Raw genomic sequence first — 23,258 nt, forward strand, 5'->3', positions numbered from 1 at the left:
TCCTGCCCGGAGTGGATATTTCTTCATCCTGTGGTGGTGGGAAAACGGACCACCCTCACGACTCGTTTCTCAGGCGTCGCCGGCGACCAAACTTCGTCTTTGCTTGGTCACCAACAGATGCAATGAAGTGGTGCCACTCCGTTTCCGCACCTAGCAGGGGAACGAGACACACATTGCTGCGGCAATTCCCGGACCATGGAGGCCTTAAACTTCTCTGCTATGGTAACAGATCTTCATCTATGCTACATTTCCAGCGCCCGTCTCGCCATAAGGGCTTTTCGTCGAAATCTGGAAGGTACCGAATCGAAACCGACAAGAGCAAGGCCAGAGGCCGTGAGGTTTGTAAAGTATCCAGCAAGGTTTCTGGTAAAGCGAGTGAAGAGGGTTGGGAAGATAGTGACATTGAGGACGTTGAGGAAGATGATGATGGTTGTCCTGTTGACGAGTTATCTTGTTTCAGGGGGTTGGTGCTGGACATTTCATACAGGTAGAGGTTTAGATCATGGAGTTCCTTTCTTTAGTTGAGTAGCCTTCTTTCTAGGTTACGTGTACTTCTTAGTTCTAATATCGATGATTTCTCCATTTATGTTTTTCAGTATAATGGTTGTTTAATTTGGTTGTGAGGTTTCTTCTACTGTTTGGGCGACTTTTTTTTTATTGGGTGAACCATAAATTATTATGATAACAAGCCTTGTAGTGCCATTGTTTTATACTATTATAGTTGGTTTTGCATTTTGCAATTCTGCTTATGCTCCTTAATGACTTACTGAAGATGTCAAAATAACACGAAAAACTAAGTCGTCGTGCCTGGTTGTACAAGCTTAGCAGTTAGTAGCACTTTTCTTCTTTTAATCCTCTTCAGAAGCTCTGGTCTTGCCCATCACCTAAAGAGCCTTTCTGAGCAAGTCAAACTTTAGCTACTTAAAATGAGGAAATAAGTTGGTTAACAAGACGGATGAGCGTCAAAGTTGTATGTTCATATCATGAACGATCAAAGAGTAGATGGGGAGTTCTACACTATGAAATGTGGAGCTTGTATATAATGTTTTTTTTAGTAGCCATACATCTGGAGCTTTGGTTTATCGTAAGCTACGTGGCCTGAATGAACCTTAGGTTGGAGTAAACAGTCCACAGTTAGCAGATCACGTTGTTGCAAAATAGAGAGGGCCTTATGTTACTTAATTGAACTTCTGTGCCTATGTGAATACATCCAATTACATTCAATTATTCTGCTAATTGGATCTTCCTGTAATTCACTTGCATACGGTTTTACAATTATACAGCATCAGATTCTTATTTATATCCTCATCTTTTTCACTAGGAAGACGTGAAAAGACCTAAGCACATTAAAAGTTATTGGTTGTTCCCCTGTTTATAAAATATAACTATTCTCTCCATAATTTTTGCCTGCCATCCTCTTATGGAATGTTATTGTAGATTATGTTCAAGAACAGGTGTGAGCAGTAACCACAAAGTACAAACCAAGAAGGTTCATGGTACTTCTTAACAAATTTCAACATGTTGGTCAGATTGTACTGTATCTGATCTTTTAGTTGAGGATAAATTTAGTGGTAACAATATAGAAACTTCACCATATTAATCTAGTGGTAGTGTTCACAGTTCAACTGTTATTTTTCAAACTATTTGTTAATCTTCTTTCTGATTCATTCTTACGTTCACCTATGAAAATTTTGCGGTTTCCTAGCACTTTATGCCACGGTATGTCACATGTTTTTCTTTCCAATATTTTTCTTAAGGAGAAAAATGCCAGATTTGATCCTTCTAAAAAAGCTAATGATGAAAAAACATGACTAAGCATATTTCTGATATGCTAGAAAAGGGTAATGACGTTATTGCTATGTTGTTTGGTCCTGTATTCGAACATATCAAAATGAAATCTTTGAGTTCAGGTTGTGGCTTCTTTTTTGTTTGAGAGCTTGTAGTGATATTTCACTCTGAATTAAGGCCACATTGTGTGTGGATATATTTCTGGCAATTGTTTGTTTAGTACGTGGCGACATGCTTAGGTCTTTATACTGACCATATGACTTATTTTTTAACTTTTTCCCTTCTCATTATTTAAAGATGATTTACCCATATACCATTGGGATCACAAGTAGAATTACTTATCATTTTTAATCTCTTTGGTTTGAACATGGTTAGGCCCATCAATGTCGTATGCTGGAGACGTGCCATTTGTTTGGAATTTATGGAGAAGGTAGATCATGACTCCATTTATTGTGGTAATAGTGATAATTTTTTGTTTTTCTTTTGTATTCTATATTTTGGAAAAAGTAATGTTCACCCCTTGAGAATTTTATATGCTCTTTATTTCTTTCAGATACTGCCTTTGAAAACAAACTGAGGAGCATTTAAAAGTTAAAATTCTTTCCTTTATATAATATGTCCTTTCTGTCATGCCTGTTTCCTTGATAATCTTATTCATTCTTTTTATTTACTGCTTTGCCTATTTGTACATGTTACCTTAAAGGGAAGTAAATATCACAACCACTGGCTTGCTTTAACCAGGCTGACGTGTTGGAGTACTATGATCAAACTGTCTCTTCCCCAAGTGGTTCTTTTTACATACCGGCTGTTCTGAGAGTATGCACTCTTTTATTTATTCAGTGCACGCTAAATAAGTGAAGACAGTTTAAATTGCTTATTCGTGTGTTTGGATGTTGAACTGTGACAAACCAGCCTTCTTTATTTTCCATTTTCAGGTTCCAAATTTACTTCAGGTTGTCAAGAGGAGAAGAATTAAACAACAGCTTAATCGTAAAAACATATACTTTCGTGATATGTTTATTTGTCAGTAAGTGTTGTAGATAACAAAATAGACGACTTCTTGCTCATAGAAAATTAGTATCTGTAACATTCTTCGAATTTGGAATGATTTTTATCGTATCTTCTGTTGTCGTGATCATGGTTACTGGTTTTTCTAATTTTTCAACTGAGTCTTCTTATGTATCTCTTCTATCACAATATATGTCTTTCAGGTTCTATATTCTTCCTTTTTCAGTGATATTTGTCACATATACACACAAAAACAAGCTGATCTACATGCAGCTTTTGTGAAGATCCTTGACATGTTGACTTTCTTCGTATCAAAATGACCTCTTTAAGTGCGTGCAACTACTGTATGCACTTATGCAGTTCATCTACTGGAATTAGACTCTTGTTTTGTAAGTGGTGTGTTCGGTAAGAATGCATCTGCTTTTTGCGTGGGAGGCCAATCTTTTTGTTGTGGTGTTGAACACGGCTTAGGCAGATATCACTGGGTGCTACTACCCTAGCCTATACATGTGCAGTCGATATGCCACCCCAATTTTTGCCACTAGGCGTGCTCTCTATCCATGGTACAGAAATTGATCATACATGTGAACTTTTACTTTTTTGCTTTGAAAAGTTTTGATTTTTGAATCTGTTTTCCGAGCAATTCTGTTTAAATGGTCGATGAATCTAAGGCCGTGCTGTGCGGGTGTGTAGATTTTCCCCAGACTAGCGCTTATGCTATGCATATGTTGATATTTGTCCTTGCAGATACTGTTCTGCTCATGATAATTTGACTATCGATCATGTTTTGCCAACTTCACGTGGCGGGGAATGGAAATGGGAGAACTTGGTAAGCGTATGTAATGTAGCTTAATTGCTCATAGTCTCTGCACTGCCAATTTTTTACTGAACTATTCTGCCCGTCTCAAGTTGACCTTTTCCTTCAAGAGTTATCTTGTCTGACCATGTAGAATGTGGACAATGTGATTTTGATAACCAAGTTAGCAGGAGGCATCATTCTTCTCGAACTTGAATTTTGAGAGTGATTAATTGCAGGTCACTGCCTGTGCAAAATGCAATACGAGGAAAGGCCAGAAAACATTAGAAGAAGCGGGTATGAAGTTGATCAAAGCTCCTAAGGTTGGTAAGCTCGGCCTTCTGATTTTTCAAGTCCATAAACAAAACAAGTGTATTGAACGTGAGACATGCTGTGTCATGGATCATGAGCATGTTTGATGGTGAGTGCCTCGGTGGGTCAGAACGAAAGCTAGCGAAGTTGACTCTCCGGAGCATGATGATGCTCTAATTTACATTTATCAAGTCGGTCCGGTCCTCAATCAATCTCGTTTTGGTGATTGGACATTCTAGACTTTGATGTTTCAATCCACCAACAGTGTTGAGTTCTAATTTGCAGGAGCTATTTGTTTCCTTTGTCGCAGGCACCCAAAGAATTCGACATCCAGGCTATACCCTTAACTTCTGCAGCCATAAAGTTTCTAAAAATGCGGAAGAAGTTACCGCCTGAGTGGCAGCAGTATCTTCCTCAGCCATCTCCGGAATCCTGAAATTAAAAAATGACCCGTAGGCTAAAATAGGTACACATTTTAAAGTGCCGTGTACATTCGGTTGCTATTATTCTAATTCTTCTGTAATTCCCTGTACATTATAAAATTTTAATATCTCAGATGTTCTGTATCATGTTTGAAGATACTGGAGAATCGTTGCTTCGCAGACCATCCGCATTTCGTTACTAGGGAGAGACAGATTTTTGGAATTCCAATTTAGGATTCGGAGGACAAGAAAATCAGATCATTTTACCATAGTGGCTCATCGTATTTAATCTAGTTTGATTTCTGTTAAAAATTAATGTACATGAATAAAATTTAACCATTTTTCCAAATTCGCCATTTATGTTTTAGAAGATGGTGATCGGTGAGACATTGATTTCAGTATGAATATAAAAGCATGATATTTGAGTATCTAAATTGTCTAACATTTCGTCTTCTACAGTCGTTTACGGGTGTCTTGCATAGCAGGCCGTTTTCAAGTTCTATGCGAAACACTGTAATTTCTCAGAGACCTAAAAACCAATGTAAAAATATGTTGAATCCGAGCCTTAGATTTCATACTTCCAACATGCCTAAACTGTGATGACTGTTAACATATTATCATAAAGCAAGGGATCATGTTGAATAATGACATAGTGCTGCTCTCCTGCTCGTGGAAAATTTGGGCCCACAAACTGCGCCTGGAAATGACAATGCCATGAAAGCATGGTTGTGGGACTGCCATCATTGGATACGTTTGGTTCTAATTCGAAGTTGGGATTCGATTGAAAACTAAATCAAAGCGAGTGTTTATTGATGATCTACGAACAACAGGAGCATGAGCATCATTTTAAACTGCACATAGATAAAGAAGGCGGAAAAGAACACATACTGATGCTGACATGAGATCGGCAGGCCTGGCTAAAATAGGGGCTTAACAGTTAACATTCGAGTTGGGAATCCCTTGCCTTTTTGTCGGAAAGAAAAGCTGTAGCTTAAAAACAAAAGGTTCGGGGGAACAACTGGAAATTTTAACTTTTACAGTACCTAGGCATGCAGATCTTAGAACCCAGTACTTTCTACTTCAGTAAATAAATAAATAACTATATATATATATATATATATCTCGAAAGTACACTTAATAACTGTCCTGGGTACTGAGTTTGCCTTTTTAGTGATTTCCAAGGGAAAATGTGCTAAAAGTATTCTCCTCAGCACCTCGACAATTAAGGGTAGCTAAATATTTTTGTCCATGAATAAATAGTCCTTACAATGCATCCAATGGTACACCTGTGGGGATTCCAGTGAACTGTTGAGGGCATCTTTCCTGTCAGGAAAGTCCTATTTACTAGGGCAATTTTTTCCTTTCTAGCTTCCAAACGACTCATCTAGCTCTGAAATTCCTAAGAAAGGACACACCTTATGAAGCTACAATATCCTTCCCACTGTAAACAGTTGGATAGCTCTTGGTCTGGCGTGGTTGGTTCTCCATCGCCGCTTATGAGTTCACTCTGGAATTGGGGATATACTTTTATGAGTTTTTTCTTATTAGCATGACATGTGAGCACATTACTTTTGTGGGTCGAATCCGAGAGGCAGCGAAATGCACTAGAAGTTGAGTCAGAATCGAACACGGTAAAACCAGATCCTGTCCATTTGCATTTCTATGTCTGCCCGAGTCACATATCTAGTACCTTTGCACACATGCATAGTTGGCAAAACCGGCGGGTTGACCGATCAGGAACTGCCCCAGTCGACTCGGATTGCCAAGGTCACAAGTCAAGTATTGATCCAAATGCATCTGATCTGAGTGCTGGAGTGCTTGGTTCTGGTTCGGCTGAATTAGCTTGGTATCACCTGTTTCGAAACTCTTTCATTCAATACGAACCCTAACTGTTAACCAATAACACTAAGAAGTAAATTAACCGAACACATGTTGGTTACTAGCTTTGATTTTGTAATTATGTGTATGATCTGGCCTGGATGAATCGTTGAGTCAATTCACCGACCCATGACTTGGTTGTCAGCCGATCCATGTCCGATTCACAGGTTTGTCAACTATGCACACAAGTAATAGAGATGCGTCACACACACATGCATGCATGTAAGCATGCACGAATATGGTTTCTTTCTTTAAATCTTAAAGGCAAACAGATCGTCCCTTTGCTTGTTGCATGGAGTACCGATAGACCCCACCTCTCAACATCGTTAGCCCATGAATACGCAGTATGGTCGCGCATAATTGCCTGCTTTTTGTTCTATAGTCTAAAAGACAACACATCGGGTTAATCTCTTCGCCCTTTTCTTTTCACCTGTAACGTTTTGCTTTATTTCAATAATTTGACAACATCTTCCCTTCATCACAGGATCTCACTTTTACTACTTCTCCATCTTATCATCAACTATCACGCTTCATTGATGTAGTAGCAGCTTTATCGCCATATTTAAAATCAAAATCAGTTTCTTTCTGGACTGGGTTCCTGGCCTCTTTCAAACGGTGGAATTGATTTTCGATCTCGTTAACCAGATGTTTCCTGCACAATAGACCAGGATTTCACGTGGCGGCTTGCGAAAATCAGGCCTTGGAAAAGGACATGGGAGTTGCCTACCAGGCAAAATAAAATCAAAAGGACGAGAATGACAGTATCACAAATACTGGATCGGTATTCGTGCGTGTGTGCGTGCAGGCATGCATGAAAGCCAGAGAGCGAGCGAGAGGGATGAATGGATGGTGCAGGTGGTGGCACAGTTGCAGAAAGCTGCAACCAAGTATCTGCTCTCTGCTCTGATGTTCTTGCAAGTGTACTTTGTAAAGCCAAAGGTAGCTGCTGTGGTCTGGTGGGTTTTATTGACCCATGTGATGTCTTGTTGATGATGATACCAACTAGGAAATTTCTCTTGGGAAACGATACAAAGACGATGAGCAAGCGCTGCAGCAGGAACAGTTGCAGTTGCATGACCTAAAATGGCTGCTGCACTGCTACCTCTCTGTTCCAAGTGGTAGAACTTTACCCAAAATCGGTTAGCCATTTTAAAGGAGCATGCCTCAATTACTTGCGAAGAATTACGGTCTAAAAACTACCAAAGTCCCTGTTTTCGTAGGCCTTTGAAGGATGTAAAACAGCTGATCAAGCTAATGGGCTTGAGAAAGCTCAGTCATCCCTTCAATTCTTATGACCGCTATCCTTCTGAACTGTAAATGGTGATGGAGGTTACCTTTGAGAGTTGAAGGAAGTAACTAGAAGCACTGATGGGCAGGTAAAATTTGATTCTCCTGAGCACTATTATTACCCAAAATTAATTCAGGTCTTGTGGTAGCTGTAGACCTCAGGGAAAGGGGAAGGGGCAGGGTTTTCAACTTATCTCTTCCTACTTCGTCAACGAAATTTCACCTTGCATTGGAAACCCGAGAAAACCTTCCCAACATCTCCGGTTTGGGGAGTTCCACCGACATGTATCAAAATACGAAATTTTCATTCGCTGTCCGGAAACTGGCACGAAGATCCAAACGACAACAAACAGTTCTATTAAGATGATGAACATGGCACCAATGTGCATCTCAGAATCAGCCGCAAACCAATTCGATTCGATGGCAACCCGATACAAGAGTTAGAACTAAGACAAGTATTTTAGTATTTCTGAAACATTCGAAAAACTTTACTGGTTAATTGCTGAAGAAAAATCAACGGATATCTGGTAAACTTTTCGGGGGGAAGAGAGAAAGGTGAGGATGTGGTAAATGTGGAGGGCGGCCATGAAAGACTTTTGTCGGAGGCGCAGCGTAGGTTGGGGGACCAGAGAGCGGCCCCTGTTGTTTAGGTGCATGTGACATGGAGCCACGTGCTTGTGACCACCACATGACATGATAACAGCCTTATTGCTACCACCAATTCATCAGCAGCAAAAGCGCATCTCTTTCCCACAATCATATGCAAACACGAAGAAAATACTTATTTACTCCACCGCTTCGTCCAGCATATGCAAAATATAAAAATAACTTTGGGACTAATGCAAACTTTCCATGAACAAATCTTTGTTTTGCAGAAAAGAGAAGACAGAAGTGTTTGTTTAGCATCTCTGGCTTTCTCTCTGATAACGAGATGCTGTGACCTATACAAACTCCCCCACCCCCCTAACTGTGAGCTATGCATGATTTACTTCCCTTATCTGGCATTATTGCAACTTTACTTACTGATAGACCTCCATAACAGCATTGGGGTAGAGGAGCAGGCTTCCATTTGAGCTCTCACATAAGAATTAGAATGAAGCAGCCACTTATTAATCTGCAAGCTTATTGTGATTAATGAACGATTCATTAAAAGAAGAAAAGAAAAGAAAAGAACTGCATTCTGCATCTCTCTTGCTTTGTCGATAAAACAGTCACTCACTACTGATTGCCTTTACAGGCCACAAGCCAACATAAAGTTGGACCAAAACTTACTAACAGGGCCGCAGGTAGGTATGGGCAATGTGTAGGTAGGTGATTACCTAACCAGACATACAAGAAAAATTCTTATTTTTATATTGACACCTTTGGGTAGTTTTTCTTATTTATATGTTGATGACCCTTAAAAATTTAAAATTTATTACCAGTGCCCCTCATATAGAAATTTCTGGCTTACTAATTTCGTTAATTCTAGAGCCAACCTATCACAAACTTAGAACTTAGGGATGAAAAGACTCATTTCAAATCTCACCGAAGAAATTTCCGGCTTAATATATCACCTCAAGCAGTTGGCAACCCAAAAGAAGCATTTCTTTTTTTTTCTAATCATATTTAAATTGCCTGGTCCAATGTGACCATCTCATGCAAGGGAATGAGCAGATGACAATTAGGGAGCTTCTGGGTAGCATGGAAAATATAAGTCAGGGAAAAACTTTTCTCTTCCTGCAATTGGGTGAAAATATTGCTAGATAAAATGGGGGAATTTTTTGGCCTTTGTGCTAGCAGAGCAGGTGAAAATTTCACTTACTGTTTGTTTCATAACGTGAGGACGGCTGGGATTCCACCAGTCCGATACACCTTCAAAGTTTTTAAACAAGCTCTAATCGAACGAGCCCTTGAAGAAGTAACGATAACAACAAGGATTCCGCCCTCTACAATTTCAAAGCGTAGAAATGTCGTACAAACAGCGCTAGTGAAGTAAAAAACCATTTCCAAAATGACAAGATTGCAGAATATATATATAGCATGTGTTTTTACAAAATATTTAATAAATGTTACTACAGAGAGAGAAACAGAGAGTGAAAAAGAAGGGAGAGAGATCCTCCATTTTTACTTCTGCTACTTCTTACCATTTTTCTTCACTTAAATAGTCCCTGGAACAATGTATATCGCCAAACTCGGATACAGTCTTCAATAAAATGCAAATTACTAAGCAGCTACAGTGTCGACAATCACACTGAGAAAAGTCTTCTCCATTTACCTTTTCTTTTTTCTATATTATAAGCACATCCATGCCTATTAAATGTTACCGTCGTACCTTTTTTGAGTCTTTGAGACGAGAATTCAATTGGATTTGGCTATTCAAAATTGGACCATAAGGTCAGTCAGACCATTTTGTGGTCCAAAACGTTAAAAACATATACGCGTGCAGATTCGATTTTACAGTTAAAAAAAAACTTATTAAATTTTGAACACTTGCAAACTTTTGATCTTTTTTGGCTTTCTTTGAATATTTTATTGTTATGAAAACCTCACATACATGGTTGAATAATTGTAAAACGGTTGATGTTCAGCAGAAATAGCAGGATGCTCGATGAGTCGCATTGTGACCCTGTTCCAACCGTCTCTTTTCTGTAAGTATGCCTTCTTTACGACCAAAACATTATAAATCCATTAAAAATGTGCTTTGCAAAATCTTGTAGAATTTTAAAATCAAAACCTAAATCTGATGTTTGGCTTCAAATTAAGATCACTCTATATAGTTATCTGTGAAATATCTCTAAACACGAGAATTGCATGTGCAATTGTTCTTCTAAGAAATGACTAAAAATATACTGCATCAACCAATCTTGTAATGTGAATGTGGATATATCTATATATAATGGGAACAGAATTTGAAGAAATTTCTCATACAACAGGCATGAAACTATAGCTAGCGTTTCTTGTGCTAATACAAGTAATGTTTTTGGGGTTTACGAGACAGACAGAGGCTCTGACAATTTCCTGTTCTAAACTTTGGCAATTATGAGGCCTACAATGTTCTAAAGTGAAAGGGAGAGTGGTTGTATCAATTTGTGTCAGGGGCCTAAGAAAAGCGAAGCGTTTTAGGAATGGGGTGAATCGAAAATGCCAGTTGAGTGCATGACTGTTTCACCATTTTCACGAAAACAAACGCTTAGTAATTATCCGGCATTGCCATTTATACTGTCCAAGAAAAGAAAAAGAGGGAGAGAGGGGGTGTGGGGGAACCACAAATAGCTAGAGAAGTATGCCATCTGTTTTGAGTAGATGTTGCTCTCACTGCCGACAGATTCCAACCCTTCTTCTTCCATAACTAAACCCACCACCAATCCTCCCTCTCTCTCTCTCCCCCTTGTGTCCTGATGGGCTTTCCCCAAGAAATGCCGTTTTCCGGTGACACTTTGCCCGGTGGCGCGTTCAACGACTTCCTCTCAGACGAGAGAAATTTCTCCGGGGTACAAAGCTTTCCCCCTTCCCTCTCTCTCTCTCTCTCTCTCTCTGTTTCTGTGTAGCATTCAATTTAGTTTCCACTTTCCATGAGCAATGTTCTCTCTCTTTGTCTCTCCACCACTCTTCTCTATCTCCCTCTTTCTCTCTGTGGAAGCAGGAAGCTGGAATAGAGTGGCTATCCGCTTTCGTGGAGGACTGCTTCTCTGGCGGCGGCAGCGGCCACAATCCAGGGGCTACCCAAGTGGGGAGCATGGTGGACGTGGCGGCGTCGAGTACCATAGACGCTCGAAAGCCGGTGAAGCCGCGGACCAAGCGCAGGAGGCAGACGGGCACCCCAAGTGGGTGGTCCAACGAAGATGAAGAAGAGGAGGAGGAAGAGGAAGGAGAAGAGAGACAGGAAGAAGAACAAGAGTGGGATAAGGGTATGGAAGGCTACGACCCTCCATTGCTGGACCAGGCCTACTGGCTCGCAGACAGCGAGCTCATAGTCCAGAAGAAAATCAAGGAGGTGGAAGACAGTCACATCGAGGAAGGGTCGAAGGCCGAGGATAACGGGAGCGCCTCCCCCACTCCTTCTGCCGCTGCTGCTGCTGCGGCTGGTGGTGGCTCGAATGACAGCTTGGAAGGGAGCAACGGGCAGCAGCAGCAGCAGCAGCCGAGGCGGTGCAGCCACTGCCTGGCTCAGAGGACGCCTCAGTGGCGGGCCGGCCCCCTCGGGCCCAAGACCCTCTGCAATGCATGCGGCGTCAGGTTCAAGTCCGGCCGGCTGCTGCCCGAGTACCGGCCCGCCAAGAGCCCCACTTTTGTTAGTTACAAGCATTCCAATTCTCACAAGAAAGTCATGGAGATGAGGATGTCCATGTCCGTTGCTTCCGATTGAATGAAGTTAAACTCATTCCCCTTCTTCTTCTTCCTTCCCGTCTTTCCTCCCTGCATTTCCCTAATAACAATCTGAAACCAAATTAGTAAGCAAAAAGTTGTCTGGTAAACCGTACGAGAGAGTTCAGTCGCAGTAAACGTCCTGCCTTGGAACATTGCATTAGATTAGACTACTGAAGGAAGAAATTACTGGGATTCCCGGGTCCTGTACCGAACGAATCGGTTTTGAGGTTGGGAACGCCGTATGGATGAGGGTTTTTCGGGATTGTCTCTTTCTGCTACATCGAATTGCCCGTTGGCTTTATTATGCGTCTCGGTTCGGCGTTTCCCGGTTCCTTCTGTCCAGGCCACTGTTCTTTGAGAAAATAAAAGGTAAAAGGAATCTTGGGGCATGACAGACTCGTGTCCTAACCGAGTCGATTCCTTGTCCTCTGCGTTTTGTCTGGCTCACTGTTTTATGACGAACGCGTGCCTTGAATTGTCTGTAATTGTTCAAGATAAGGCATTCTGAATTGCGCTCGGTGAATATAAGTATACTAATCAGCCAAATGCAGAATGAATGAATGGGGCTTTCGTTAAATAGACTGCACAGCAGGTCACGTCGTTTCCTGTAAATTGTTCTTATACAGGAGATGACGGGCGGCAGCTTTTAATGCAAGAGATTGGCTGGCTCGTAAAAGCCACTTTTGGAATGAAGCACTACTAAGTAACCCGACTCGGCTTTTGGAATCATATAATATAGTGATCCATCCAACTCAGCGGCCTGTTGCAGAAAGAGAAGCCAACTTCTCCTTATCCATATGCACATAAATGAATCTAAGCCTATGAAAAAGGATGGACCTCCACTCTTCCTATATTGAGTTTAAAATTCATCTTCGAGCTCCTTTAGCTGCAAGTTCCAAGCTCGCTGGATTCTCATACATTATTATATTAAGCTCGTCTTGAAGTAAAACGTATAAAAAAACATAGCAACGTAACATTTCAAATAGCTTTTGTGAAAGATATAAACTTGTAGTTCTTACATCTTAAAAGTTTAAGAGTCTCAAGTTTCTCCCCCCATTGACTTTGGGTTGAGTTTCATGAAATTCCGATGGTATAGGAAATTGAACTTCATATTCGTAGTTTTCAAATCTGTGATTTGTTGGAATTATGGACAAGATCTTCCGTTTCAAAATTTGAGGTTAGTGAGATGCCTCGCGTCAATCTACCCACACATAGGGAGGAGATTTACTACTCCACTTGACCTCGCCCATACCTGAACACTGATTGATTGATGTTTATTATTATTGTAGAATATATGAGTTGCTAGTGCCTGCTTATTGCCCTCTGAAATGGATGTGGATTTGCTACTCTAATCCGTAATGAAGATTCTCTTGCACCATCACAAAGTCAAAGCGCAAGGTTGCCCGACCCCATCAGAAAAATGACGAAAACAAACTCTAGAGAGGCAAAAGCTAAGTGAAAAGGATAAGTCCGGCTTGCCGGATTCGAACCAGCGACCTAAGGATGACAGCTTACAACTACAGTCCTCCGCTCTACCAACTGAGCTAAAGCCGGGATCTGAAGCGTTCGTGAACTTAAACATTAAGGATGAAAGCAAATCTGAAACCCTCAGGAATGAAGCCAGTGAAGGCGACGAGAGATGATTGAAACATGTCACATCCATTTGGAAGCATTTGACACTCCCATCTTTAAAATGCCCTCTCTCTCTCTCTTATGCAAGGAGTAAGAGGTGGTGAGTAATGTTCTTGTGGGCCTTATCAAATATTGGGTGTACTTGGAGCTTCTTCACATGCTCTCAAACTTACCACAATTTTCCTTTCATCTCCTTTTACATGTTACTCCCATCAATCATCTTTGATTCTCTTCCTTTCTACCCGAACACAGCAGTCATGTTTGGGCTCGTTTTTACCACAAAATCCAGCGCTCAAACTTGGCTTGTGGGCATTATGATTTGTCGGTCACAGTCCTATACTCGACTCCATTTCTTAACCCCCTTTTAAGTTGTAACAGTGGGCTGCTCGTTTAGTTAATGGGCTGTAGCCTTTTGAGAACAATTCCTGTCTTCCTTTCACGAGGCACCAACACAGTTTTGGACCTTATGATAAGGAGAGAGGGGAGGGTTTCAGCTCTCGAATCAAAGCAAAGCAATACCTTTTCTTTCTTCCTTAAAACAATGCTATTGGTATTAGTTTTTACGTGAGAGATTATTGACAATGGTGGTATATAAGCTGCAACATGGAAGCAATTCCCCGGGAATGATTTTGCCTGCATTTATTCTGGCTTTGGATTCATCTTCTTGTTAAGATACAGTTTTTTCCAAGGATAGAGAAACTTGCACAACCCTGTTGCTGGTTGGGGTGGATACAGGTAAAACCGAGGAAAAAGACACACCTTGTTGCCATAACAGGGAAAACCTGGACGACATAGTTGTGGAGCTTTCTATCTATCTATCTATGGCTGCCAAGGGCGACTGGGATTGATTTGGACGATTGGCCAAAAAAAATATCAGGGCATCGTGGTCCTGGTCTCCCTTTTTTTGTCCCGCAATTGCTTGGCACTGCCGGCCATGAAAAGATCCTTCCCCGAATTTCATTCACTGCCCAGACTTTGAACACCGCAATTGCTAACATTTCAAGTTTTTCTAAAGCAAATGACGACTTGCAGTGTAATCGATCACAAATAAAGCCTACCATCTTGAAGACCAGAACTTTTGCGGTTTTCCTCCTCCGCTTTTCTTCTTTCCTGTATTGTTCCTTGGGGTTAAAAGAGCATAAAAAGGAACGAGTTATTGATATAGTTCTCCTGTAAGGCACGCCCCCCTTTTGGGCTTGTTGGGAGAGATACGATACGATCTGTATTAGAGAACTTTCCAAGAATCTTTCCATGGCTTATACAAGGAAATACGAAAAGGTGAGTTTGATCCAAAGGAAAGCAAAACTTAAAACTGGCGAAAGCCGGTACACCAACGAAAGCATGGCCAATGCCTTTGCTAAAATGGAGAAAGACGGTGTCACTTTTGACGTAAGCTGTGCTGCTTTTAACATGCTGCCGCCCATAGTCACTTTCCTGGTAATGTATAACTTCAAGGTTAACCCTGTTACTCTATTGTGAATGCTTTTTCAGCCCTTTTCCCCTTGCCTTCAAAGTTCACATCTTATCAATTCACTTTCATAGGAATTGAACTAACAACAGACGGGCTTTCTAACAACGCTCACAAGAATTGAACTAGAGACCGGCTTTCTACCCATTGAAGATTCACCGACAACAAGTCAAATCAAAGCGAAAAAAAGAAAAAAAACATTATTGGCCCAAGAAAAGAAAAGAAAAAATACTGATCACATACTGTCAAGCCCCCGATGAGTAAAATTCCTGATTCTTCTTCCGGGTACACCTAATCCTTGACCCTCAGCAGCAAATGACAAAAACCACCAGGAAGGCATCGTTGTTCATGTTTATCGACATTATTAGTGGCATTGCAAATTGAAAACCACAACCTGGTTTGAGTGCCAGCAATACTACCCAACTTTTTATATCCTAATAACCTTAGGTGAAATAAATTTAGAAGTTTGGGAAAACTTTTTCAATTCTCACATATGTCTTTCATTTCTGGATTTTGTTTAGACAGTCCTGTGCAAAAGGAGGGGACGGGCACCAACTTCTAGATTTTCACCGGGACGAGGAGGTCAAATTTTATGTAGATAGTGGCTGCAAACAAGTCGGATAAACGCACAAACATCAATGTCTATACCGTGCATGAATTTTTAACATAATGACCTGCAAATCATATGATTCTTCTAAACTGGAACAAATACGCCAAAACGTTTAGCAAGTTGGGTACAACTTTTCTACAGTAGGAATAAGAGGACACATGTGGGATGCAAAAGTGGCCATTTGAGTAAGGGAACATTGCTTTACTGGTGTATGCATACAGAGCCCCAGTTTTCAGTTGGGACCCAGCAGCATGCATATGATTTGGGGGTCAACCCAACCATTGCCTGCTGAAGAGTGAACATCCATATTAACCATGGACAGAGACCCATATCAGAATCCACCACAGTCAATTAAAGCTGAGTCGGTTTGCTGTAAATGCATGTCTAGCCATTAACACTAGGGAAAGGCCGACAGGAGAAGCTCCTTCACATGCCAAAGCGAACAACAAATTTACGAAAGCTCCCCTTTAATACTGGGACTCAATCCGAGAGCCCAAATTGTATATTTACACACACCAAAACCTGCAATGACTAGGAATGTCACCAAAAAACTAATAAGTAAAATTGAAAGCCCTCCCTCTCGACAATAAACAGGATTGATCAGTAACCTTGTTTAAACGAGGTGAAGAAATCGATCACCCAGAAGCAAGAAAAATTTTAATAGCTTCTTGTTATCAGCACAACAGCTTGGCCAGTTTCTCGTTGCATTGCCAGGCCTTCTCCAACAGATGTGGATGTAGGAAGGGCAAAAGTATCTGTATAATTTCAAGATATTATTGCGTGTTAGTTGTGTGATCAGTACCCAACAAGCGACCAGAGTCTCCAACCTTCAACCTACGTTTTAAAGTACCCAGCCTGCATTTTATGTCTCAAAAAGGTATCAAACCTATTTTTAGTGTCTCAAAGTGTCACCTCACGCATTAGTAGCCCCTTATCATAATACAAAAGGTTGGTGTCACCTCAAAGGCACGCATTAGTAGTCCCTTATTACAATACAAAAAGGATGATTTTCATGACGCTTGAAATGAAGGCCAGCCATCTACCAATCCTCAACTCAAGATTCAAGCTGCTGCAGCATTCTCTTCAAGGATAAATAGGTCCTTGTTTTGCATTCATATTCAAACTAGGCAAGTGGCTTGACATGAAGTTGCACAAATACTGGGTATCGTCCATAAAAAATCAACGTGAAGCAATCCCATTTAAATTAGCACAAAATGTTGGCGGTCGTGGGAAATTTACTTGGTTGAACAAAATTACATATCTTGTGAGACTCAAGATAGAGAGAGAGAGAGAGAGAGAGAGGCGGGTAAATGCAGAAAAACCAAACAGCTTTAACGCCAAATCCACTTCGAGCAGTAATAAAGGCTGCTTGTAGTTCATAGATTCATATTATACTCGGATAACTTAGGGTCGATTCACGACGGCCGGAAGAACAAGAACCGACAGCACCTACATAATTCTAATGGCACATCTTTGATAACACCGACAGTCCTCGTGTTATGACAAATAGCATCGTTAATTAAGCGTTGAGATTGCACGGACTGAAGCTTCCTCAAAGAAACAAGCTCGACATCACTCGCAATATCACAAAGAAAAAGAGAAAAAGGAAAAGGCTCCACCGAACAGAAAAGCAGATAACTTTTTTTCCATAGAAAAAACTGGTGCTCTTTAGCTCCCCCTCTATCACATTTAATTCCCACCCGTTTCTTCCCAAGATACAAAAGCTCAAAGGCAGAGTAGATACACAAGAAAAAGCCATAAACGGAAAAAAGGAAAAAGGGCAAAAGTAAAAACAGAAGACGCCAAACCACTGAATGATCTTAGTTAGACTCGACCTGTGAGATTGACCTATACCAACACAAGTTCCTATCCTACTACTGGAAAGAAAATGACGGCTAAATGAGAAAAAGAAGAAGGAAAACTATCACAAAGAAGGTGCACCACCACGCTGGTAACCGGATTGGACGCAGAAAAGCCGAGACCTTCTTCATCAGCTTCACCAATTGTACCATAAACGAGATTAATCCACTTTTTTGTTCGTAATGAGCTTCTCTCAAGCCAGGATCGCCGGCTGTCACCAGCATTAAGCTATCACTATCTAATCGAGCAAAACTTCTTCACTGCATCTTCAGCGGCAATAGAACAACTCAAAGGCACTTGAGCTAAACAGGAGAAATTTCCATCGGATAACCCTAGCAACCATTAGCTACTCCGTTAGGTACTCTCTTCTCCGTTGCTGGTTTTGCACCCTTTGGATCCCCACTTCCTGCAACTGAGCCATTCTCCTCCACTGGCTTCCGCTCCCCAACAGCCTGAGACTGTTCTTTCTGAAGAGTTGATGCTGAGTCGGTAGTGGCCTTCTGAGGTTTTGACTTTGTTCCTTCTTTATCTCCAGAACCAACTTCGGTTACTTGTCCATCACACATCTGAAAAACAGGCACCATGTTTAGCTACTACCAACAGGACCAGCACAAAATGACGTGTACTCAAATTTACAAAAAGTTTTGTTCTGATAAAAAATGCCTCCTGACGAGATGCAAACATATAATCCAACTAATCCTAGAAAATGTATCATAAAACAAGGCTCTCTCTCTCTTTCTCACACAAAACACGGTGACATGAAAAGAAAAAAAACCCACATAAGAATAAATGTTCTCATAAATTTTGCCCTTTCTCCAATTGTTGCATATGGAAAAACATGGCAAATGTTAAAAAAAAAAAACAGCCGATTAAGCAAAAGAATCCTTAGACAGGATGAAGACGTCAGGAAACTGAAACCTGCTTATGGATCTGTTTCAGATGCTGTGTTTTTGCTCGGCTCTCCTGCATTTGCCTCTGGCGAGCTTCATAAAATCCAAAATCGTCAAGTATAGAAGTCTTGCAGACATATTCCTTGAATATCTTAAGAATCTCCAGCCCTTTCTCAAATTTCACCTGCATAGATATCGTGGAATAAAGCCCAAACCATGAAAGGCAGAATATTAAAGGATTACAAATTTACAAGGATTACAAGTACAAGGAATAAGAAGCTACCTCCTGAGTGTCTCGGCTGTTTGTAACAGGTTTATTGTCATTGTTTTCCAGAGTAATGTGTTTCAGCAAACTGTTAGGGATGTCCTTCACGATGTGCCACTTGACAGGAAAACAACCGTTCCATTTGTCTTGCTGCCAATAGTCCAAGTTTTTGTTAAAATCAACTGGACCAACCATCTCTGCCAGGCCACAAAACTGCCCACTTGTATTCACCTGCAAAATAAACATATTTCAACAGTCATACAGGCTTCTGAATAGCATTGTCATGAAGACAACTCTTAAAGACAGAAAATATGAAGAGTCAACACTTACAGAGAACAACAAGAACACAGGACAACCATCAGTTTTCTCACGTGCTTCCTGATATGCAGCATCAAGCTTCTTATTACCATTTGGAGTACTGGCCCAAACATTGTACTTGATGCTCTTGTGGACATCATCCTCACTATATGACTTGATAACAAAAAATTTTGCATCAGGGTATTTGATCTCAAATTCCGATCTATTGTATTGATCTCTGTCTGGAGTTGCGGAATCATCTGATTTCCCATTCAAAGTGATATTCTGGCCCTTCACCGCCAATGTGACACCAGAAGGAAAAGACCTTTGGTTCTTGAACCTAGCAGCTCTTGGTCCTTTATTTTGTTCATTTAGGACATCCATGTTTTCATTACCATAATAGAAATACCCATTTCCTCGTCCTCTCGGTTTAAATTTACCATCAACAGGCATCCAACCACGACCATTTGCTCTATAGTCATAACAATTTGAACCGTAAGTGGGAGGAATTCTTAACGCACCTGCACCATGATTGTATACTCTGTTATTTGGGTACATCCTGTTCATATAGCCAGGAGCTGGAGCCATACCAGAAGCTGGTCTTGAAGGATGCATACCCTGAAAACAAGAGGTCAGACAAAATGAAAATGGACAATTTTTTAATACCACCAAAACAAAGGACGCAATGGAGTCACCATAACTGGACTAAAATATGAAAATAAGTCTCGATGACACCATAATCTAAAAAGGCACCTACTTTTCAGCAAGCAGCTAAAACCTAAACTCTGCCACATATCCCAAGACGCAGATAGATGAGCAGGTTTCAGGAAGCCACGAACACTAACTTTAAAAGGATAAAAATGAAACCAAACAAGAAACTAATCCCATGTAACATAGATTCATCCTACTATGATGCCTCAAACAAATCCAAATTAAGCACCAATAACAGTGAGATGAGACGCAAAAATAAACTCAATTACACATACCATAACATGTGGCAATGGATGGAGATTTTGGTTTCTAGCCCCTGCAACAGTATGAGCCCCTGAAGAAGATAAAGGTCCACTTGTTGCGGATCTATGTTGTCCATCTGATAAGACAGGGCCGTCTGTCCAAGTCGATGCATGCATGCCTTCAAAACCAAACCTAGGATCCTGGTAACCGGAAGTTGGAACACCACCTGGCAGGATACCTCTCCCATATGAACCATTTGAACTAACCATACCTGACTGCTGTTTGCTGGGTGTGGATAAAGGTGCTTTATGAATTCCATTTGCATTGCCATTTGCTACACCATTGGCATTACCATTGGTTGTTTCCGCTGGCACACTTCCCTGATCAGATGAAACGGTGGTGGAAACCTCCGGCTGTGATGCTGGAACTTGATTGTTTGAATTATACTGGCCGTTAGATGCATTAGGTGGCTGGTAATATGGCGGTGCATATTGGTATGTCTGAGGACCATACAGCTGCCCATCCGGCGGGTATGCACCATAAGGCGGGTAGCCATAACCAGGGTGGTACATCATAGACCCATTATCCCCATAAACTCTCTGGAGGTTCACAAATGAGAGTCAACTTTTCAAGTATAGTATGCAAGATAACTTACCAAAAGGGCAGCAGCAGGAAAATTAAACTTACATGTGTCGGCATCTCAACTCCATCAGGATTAACGTATCTTGAATAATCCTCCCATTCATTCATTGAACCATCATAACCTAAAAAACCAAAAACAACCGAGCAGCCAATTGACAACATTAACAACCAAATTTACCTTTAACAACAAACTAAAGAATGTACTAGATAAGGTTAAGAGAGACCATACCCCCATAGTAGTATGAACTGTAGCCATGAGGAACATAACACACGTTGGGATCCATAAATTCTTGAAGGATGGGCGTAGTGGACCGATCACCAGTGGCATTTGACACCTTTCCAGCTTCACCAGCATCATATTGGACAGAAGACGGCTGTTAAACAAGGAAAAAAAATAAAGATAAGAAAAACGATAGGCATATAACCAAATGATGGGAAAACTCCAATATTGACATGCATGCAAGAATCTGGGAGAAAAATAAGAACATTGGGGGATCCCTCACGTGATCCATGTCAAGCACTAAATAAGCAACCATATCTACCAGACAAAGTCTTGATCCAAAGAAAAAGACAGCTTGTGATATTATTTACCTTCTTCGTTGGCTCTGGTATCTCCGCAGGCTTCTGTTGTGAATCCAATGACAATTTCTTAAGTAAATCAGATGATTCTATGTTATCTTGTTAAAGAAACTCAATCCGTCTTGCCAAGAGGACATGACATAAACGAAATCATCAATTGAAGCAAGCCAAATGAGTCATTGCCACAGTTGGTAGCTAACAAAGGAAGGAAGGATTGATGGCACGTTCACAAATATTGAAAGAGCACCCATGACAAAAGGGAAATACAACCTCCTCTACAAAAGGATCATGCCACAGCAATTTATCACATTAACCGGAAACAGAAACCAATCCCTCAGAGGCAAAGTAAGTCAAAGATGAATAAGTATTTTCACAGTCAGTATCAAGTAGACGAAACAAACTCTGAGAGCTACTATTTTCCTTCAGGACATAAAGTTTGACTAGTTTAAGATATCACAAAACCATGAGAAAACCTACGAAATAGAACATGGGTCCTTACAAATTTTTTGCTAAGTATATTCTGACAAAATTTACAATCAAATTATACATCCTAGACTGTCTAAAAACTGACGCCAGACTAATGACTGTACCATTTTTAAAAAAAAAAATTATCAACGTACAAGAACAATAAAGACCATCGTAAAGGAAATCCTACATCAAACAATTCGAACAAAAGAAAATAGAACACTTAGAGACCAAGCAGAAAAATTACAAACGCCACAGAAATGAAGTTCCACAAGAAACTCCGGTAAGGACATCATGTATTTCCAATCAGAGTTAAACATTTGAGAGGATAAACCAACTAAAGCCAACCTCCCAAACGAGAAGTCCGGCTTAGACAAGAACTCCAGACAAATGATTAAGAACTGTAAACATAAAACATACAAGACTCATCCAAGCCGAAGAGTGATCAATAAATTTTCTTCGTTAAAGGTAAACTATAGCACCAGGAATCATAACCACCAAATTATTTTACTCGGACAACTTAAACCAAATGACCACTAAACTATAACAACCCAAATGACCACCAACAGGAAGAACCAGAAAACTGAAACAACAGAATCCAGACTTGACGATATCTATCGTTCCCTGATCTAAACATAAAAAACGAGAACGATCAAAACTCCCAAAAAGTTAGAACTCTACACTGAATTTAGAGTCAGAAATGCTAACAAACGTGACTACAAGCAGAAACCTATCAGAATCATCAGGAACTAATGATCATAACCAAGTTAAAGAAAACTATATTACACTACACCAAAACTCATTCAAAACATTTCCGGATCTAAACATAGACCCTAGAAAAACCCAGCAAGCGCCAAAAACTCAAAACCTATAAAAGCATAAGCAGAAAGCAAACTGTAGAATAATCACAATAATCCATCAAAATCAAACACCCCGCATAGCCCAACTCAAGCATAATCACTTCTCTCCGATCCATACACGAAACTCAAGCAAAACCCATCAAGACCTTCACACCCCATAATCGAAAACCCTACAACTAGCAAACCCTCACGTATACACGATCGGAAACCCCATAAGCTCATCAAACCCAAAACGCGACGAAAGCAACAACTACAGCCACTTACAGAACTGAAGCGTGGAGACTTGATCAGACCCCAGATCTACACATAAACCCCAATAAAACCCACCGAACGCAACCAGCAAGGCACAGCAAATAACCCATAAACCCCACGAATATCCCAAGACACAAGAGAAAACAGTGAACGACGATAACGAATCGAAAAAGGATACGGTCAGGAGTAGGAGCCACGGTTGCCATGGTGGTGAGATCTCCTTGTTTCAGCCCAAAATGGTACCTCTCTCTCTCTCCCTCTATCTCTCTCTCTCTCTCCTTCTAGTTTCCCTTCTCGCCCTCTAGTTTCTCTCTCTCTCTCTCTCTTGACTGGGGTTATCCAATTGTAAAAGGTGTTGCAAAGAGAAGGACGGGAGGGCCGATGGTAGGGGGTTGATAAGGAACGATGGCTGTGAAACAGAAGAGGAGAGGGGGGTGGGGAGGAGGAGATGGAGGTGAAGCAGCCGCCAAGGGGAGGGGAAGAAGGGGGCGCTATTGGGGAAACGAAGTAAAAGGGTTTTCTTCAGTGCTAAGGAGGTGATTCAAATAGCACCACGGCACGGCTCCACCTCCAGAACCGGAAAAATTTTGCCCCCCGCCTTACAATACTACTCCTTATTCGCTTGGGCCCATTTCTTTCTTAT

At 40.9% G+C, this 23,258-nt stretch overlaps 3 protein-coding genes and 1 non-coding gene across 6 annotated transcripts; 2 read left to right on the forward strand and 2 right to left on the reverse strand.

The window, feature by feature from the left end:
- LOC116246832 (uncharacterized) lies at positions 1 to 4,708 on the forward strand. Of its 3 annotated transcripts, none has more exons than XM_031618718.2 (8): positions 1 to 487; positions 2,164 to 2,218; positions 2,530 to 2,604; positions 2,724 to 2,815; positions 3,544 to 3,625; positions 3,832 to 3,915; positions 4,215 to 4,370; positions 4,461 to 4,708. In XM_031618718.2, exons 1-7 carry the CDS (start codon positions 123 to 125, stop codon positions 4,338 to 4,340), a joined length of 879 nt encoding a protein of 292 aa, XP_031474578.1. In that variant the 5' UTR covers positions 1 to 122; the 3' UTR covers positions 4,341 to 4,370; positions 4,461 to 4,708. The 3 variants fall into 3 exon arrangements, with proteins under 3 accessions (XP_031474578.1, XP_031474577.1, XP_031474576.1); XM_031618717.2 differs by having other exon boundaries at positions 4,483 to 4,707; XM_031618716.2 differs by lacking the exon at positions 4,461 to 4,708 and having other exon boundaries at positions 4,215 to 4,459.
- Positions 4,709 to 10,704: 5,996 nt separating this feature from the next.
- On the forward strand, positions 10,705 to 11,872 carry LOC116248287 (GATA transcription factor 3-like). The gene is made up of 2 exons (XM_031620991.2): positions 10,705 to 10,964; positions 11,117 to 11,872. Exons 1-2 carry the CDS (start codon positions 10,872 to 10,874, stop codon positions 11,837 to 11,839), a joined length of 816 nt encoding a protein of 271 aa, XP_031476851.1. The 5' UTR covers positions 10,705 to 10,871; the 3' UTR covers positions 11,840 to 11,872.
- Positions 11,873 to 13,310: 1,438 nt separating this feature from the next.
- On the reverse strand, positions 13,311 to 13,395 carry TRNAY-GUA (transfer RNA tyrosine (anticodon GUA)). Its single transcript is given in 2 exon segments — positions 13,311 to 13,346; positions 13,359 to 13,395. It is a non-coding gene; the product is annotated as a tRNA-Tyr (tRNA).
- A 3,777-nt stretch (positions 13,396 to 17,172) lies between these two features.
- On the reverse strand, positions 17,173 to 23,159 carry LOC116247381 (YTH domain-containing protein ECT2-like). Its single transcript, XM_031619555.2, has 9 exons — positions 22,794 to 23,159; positions 21,051 to 21,127; positions 20,689 to 20,833; positions 20,505 to 20,581; positions 19,850 to 20,416; positions 18,897 to 19,481; positions 18,585 to 18,797; positions 18,330 to 18,485; positions 17,173 to 17,977 (listed from the first exon to the last, which is right to left on the reverse strand). The coding sequence occupies exons 1-9, from the start codon at positions 22,819 to 22,821 to the stop codon at positions 17,744 to 17,746; spliced, it is 2,082 nt and encodes a 693-aa protein (XP_031475415.1). The 5' UTR covers positions 22,822 to 23,159; the 3' UTR covers positions 17,173 to 17,743.
- Positions 23,160 to 23,258: the final 99 nt, after the last annotated feature.

The sequence above is a fragment of the Nymphaea colorata genome, chromosome 2, assembly GCF_008831285.2.
Source record: "Nymphaea colorata isolate Beijing-Zhang1983 chromosome 2, ASM883128v2, whole genome shotgun sequence".
Classification (NCBI taxonomy): Eukaryota; Viridiplantae; Streptophyta; class Magnoliopsida; order Nymphaeales; family Nymphaeaceae; genus Nymphaea; species Nymphaea colorata.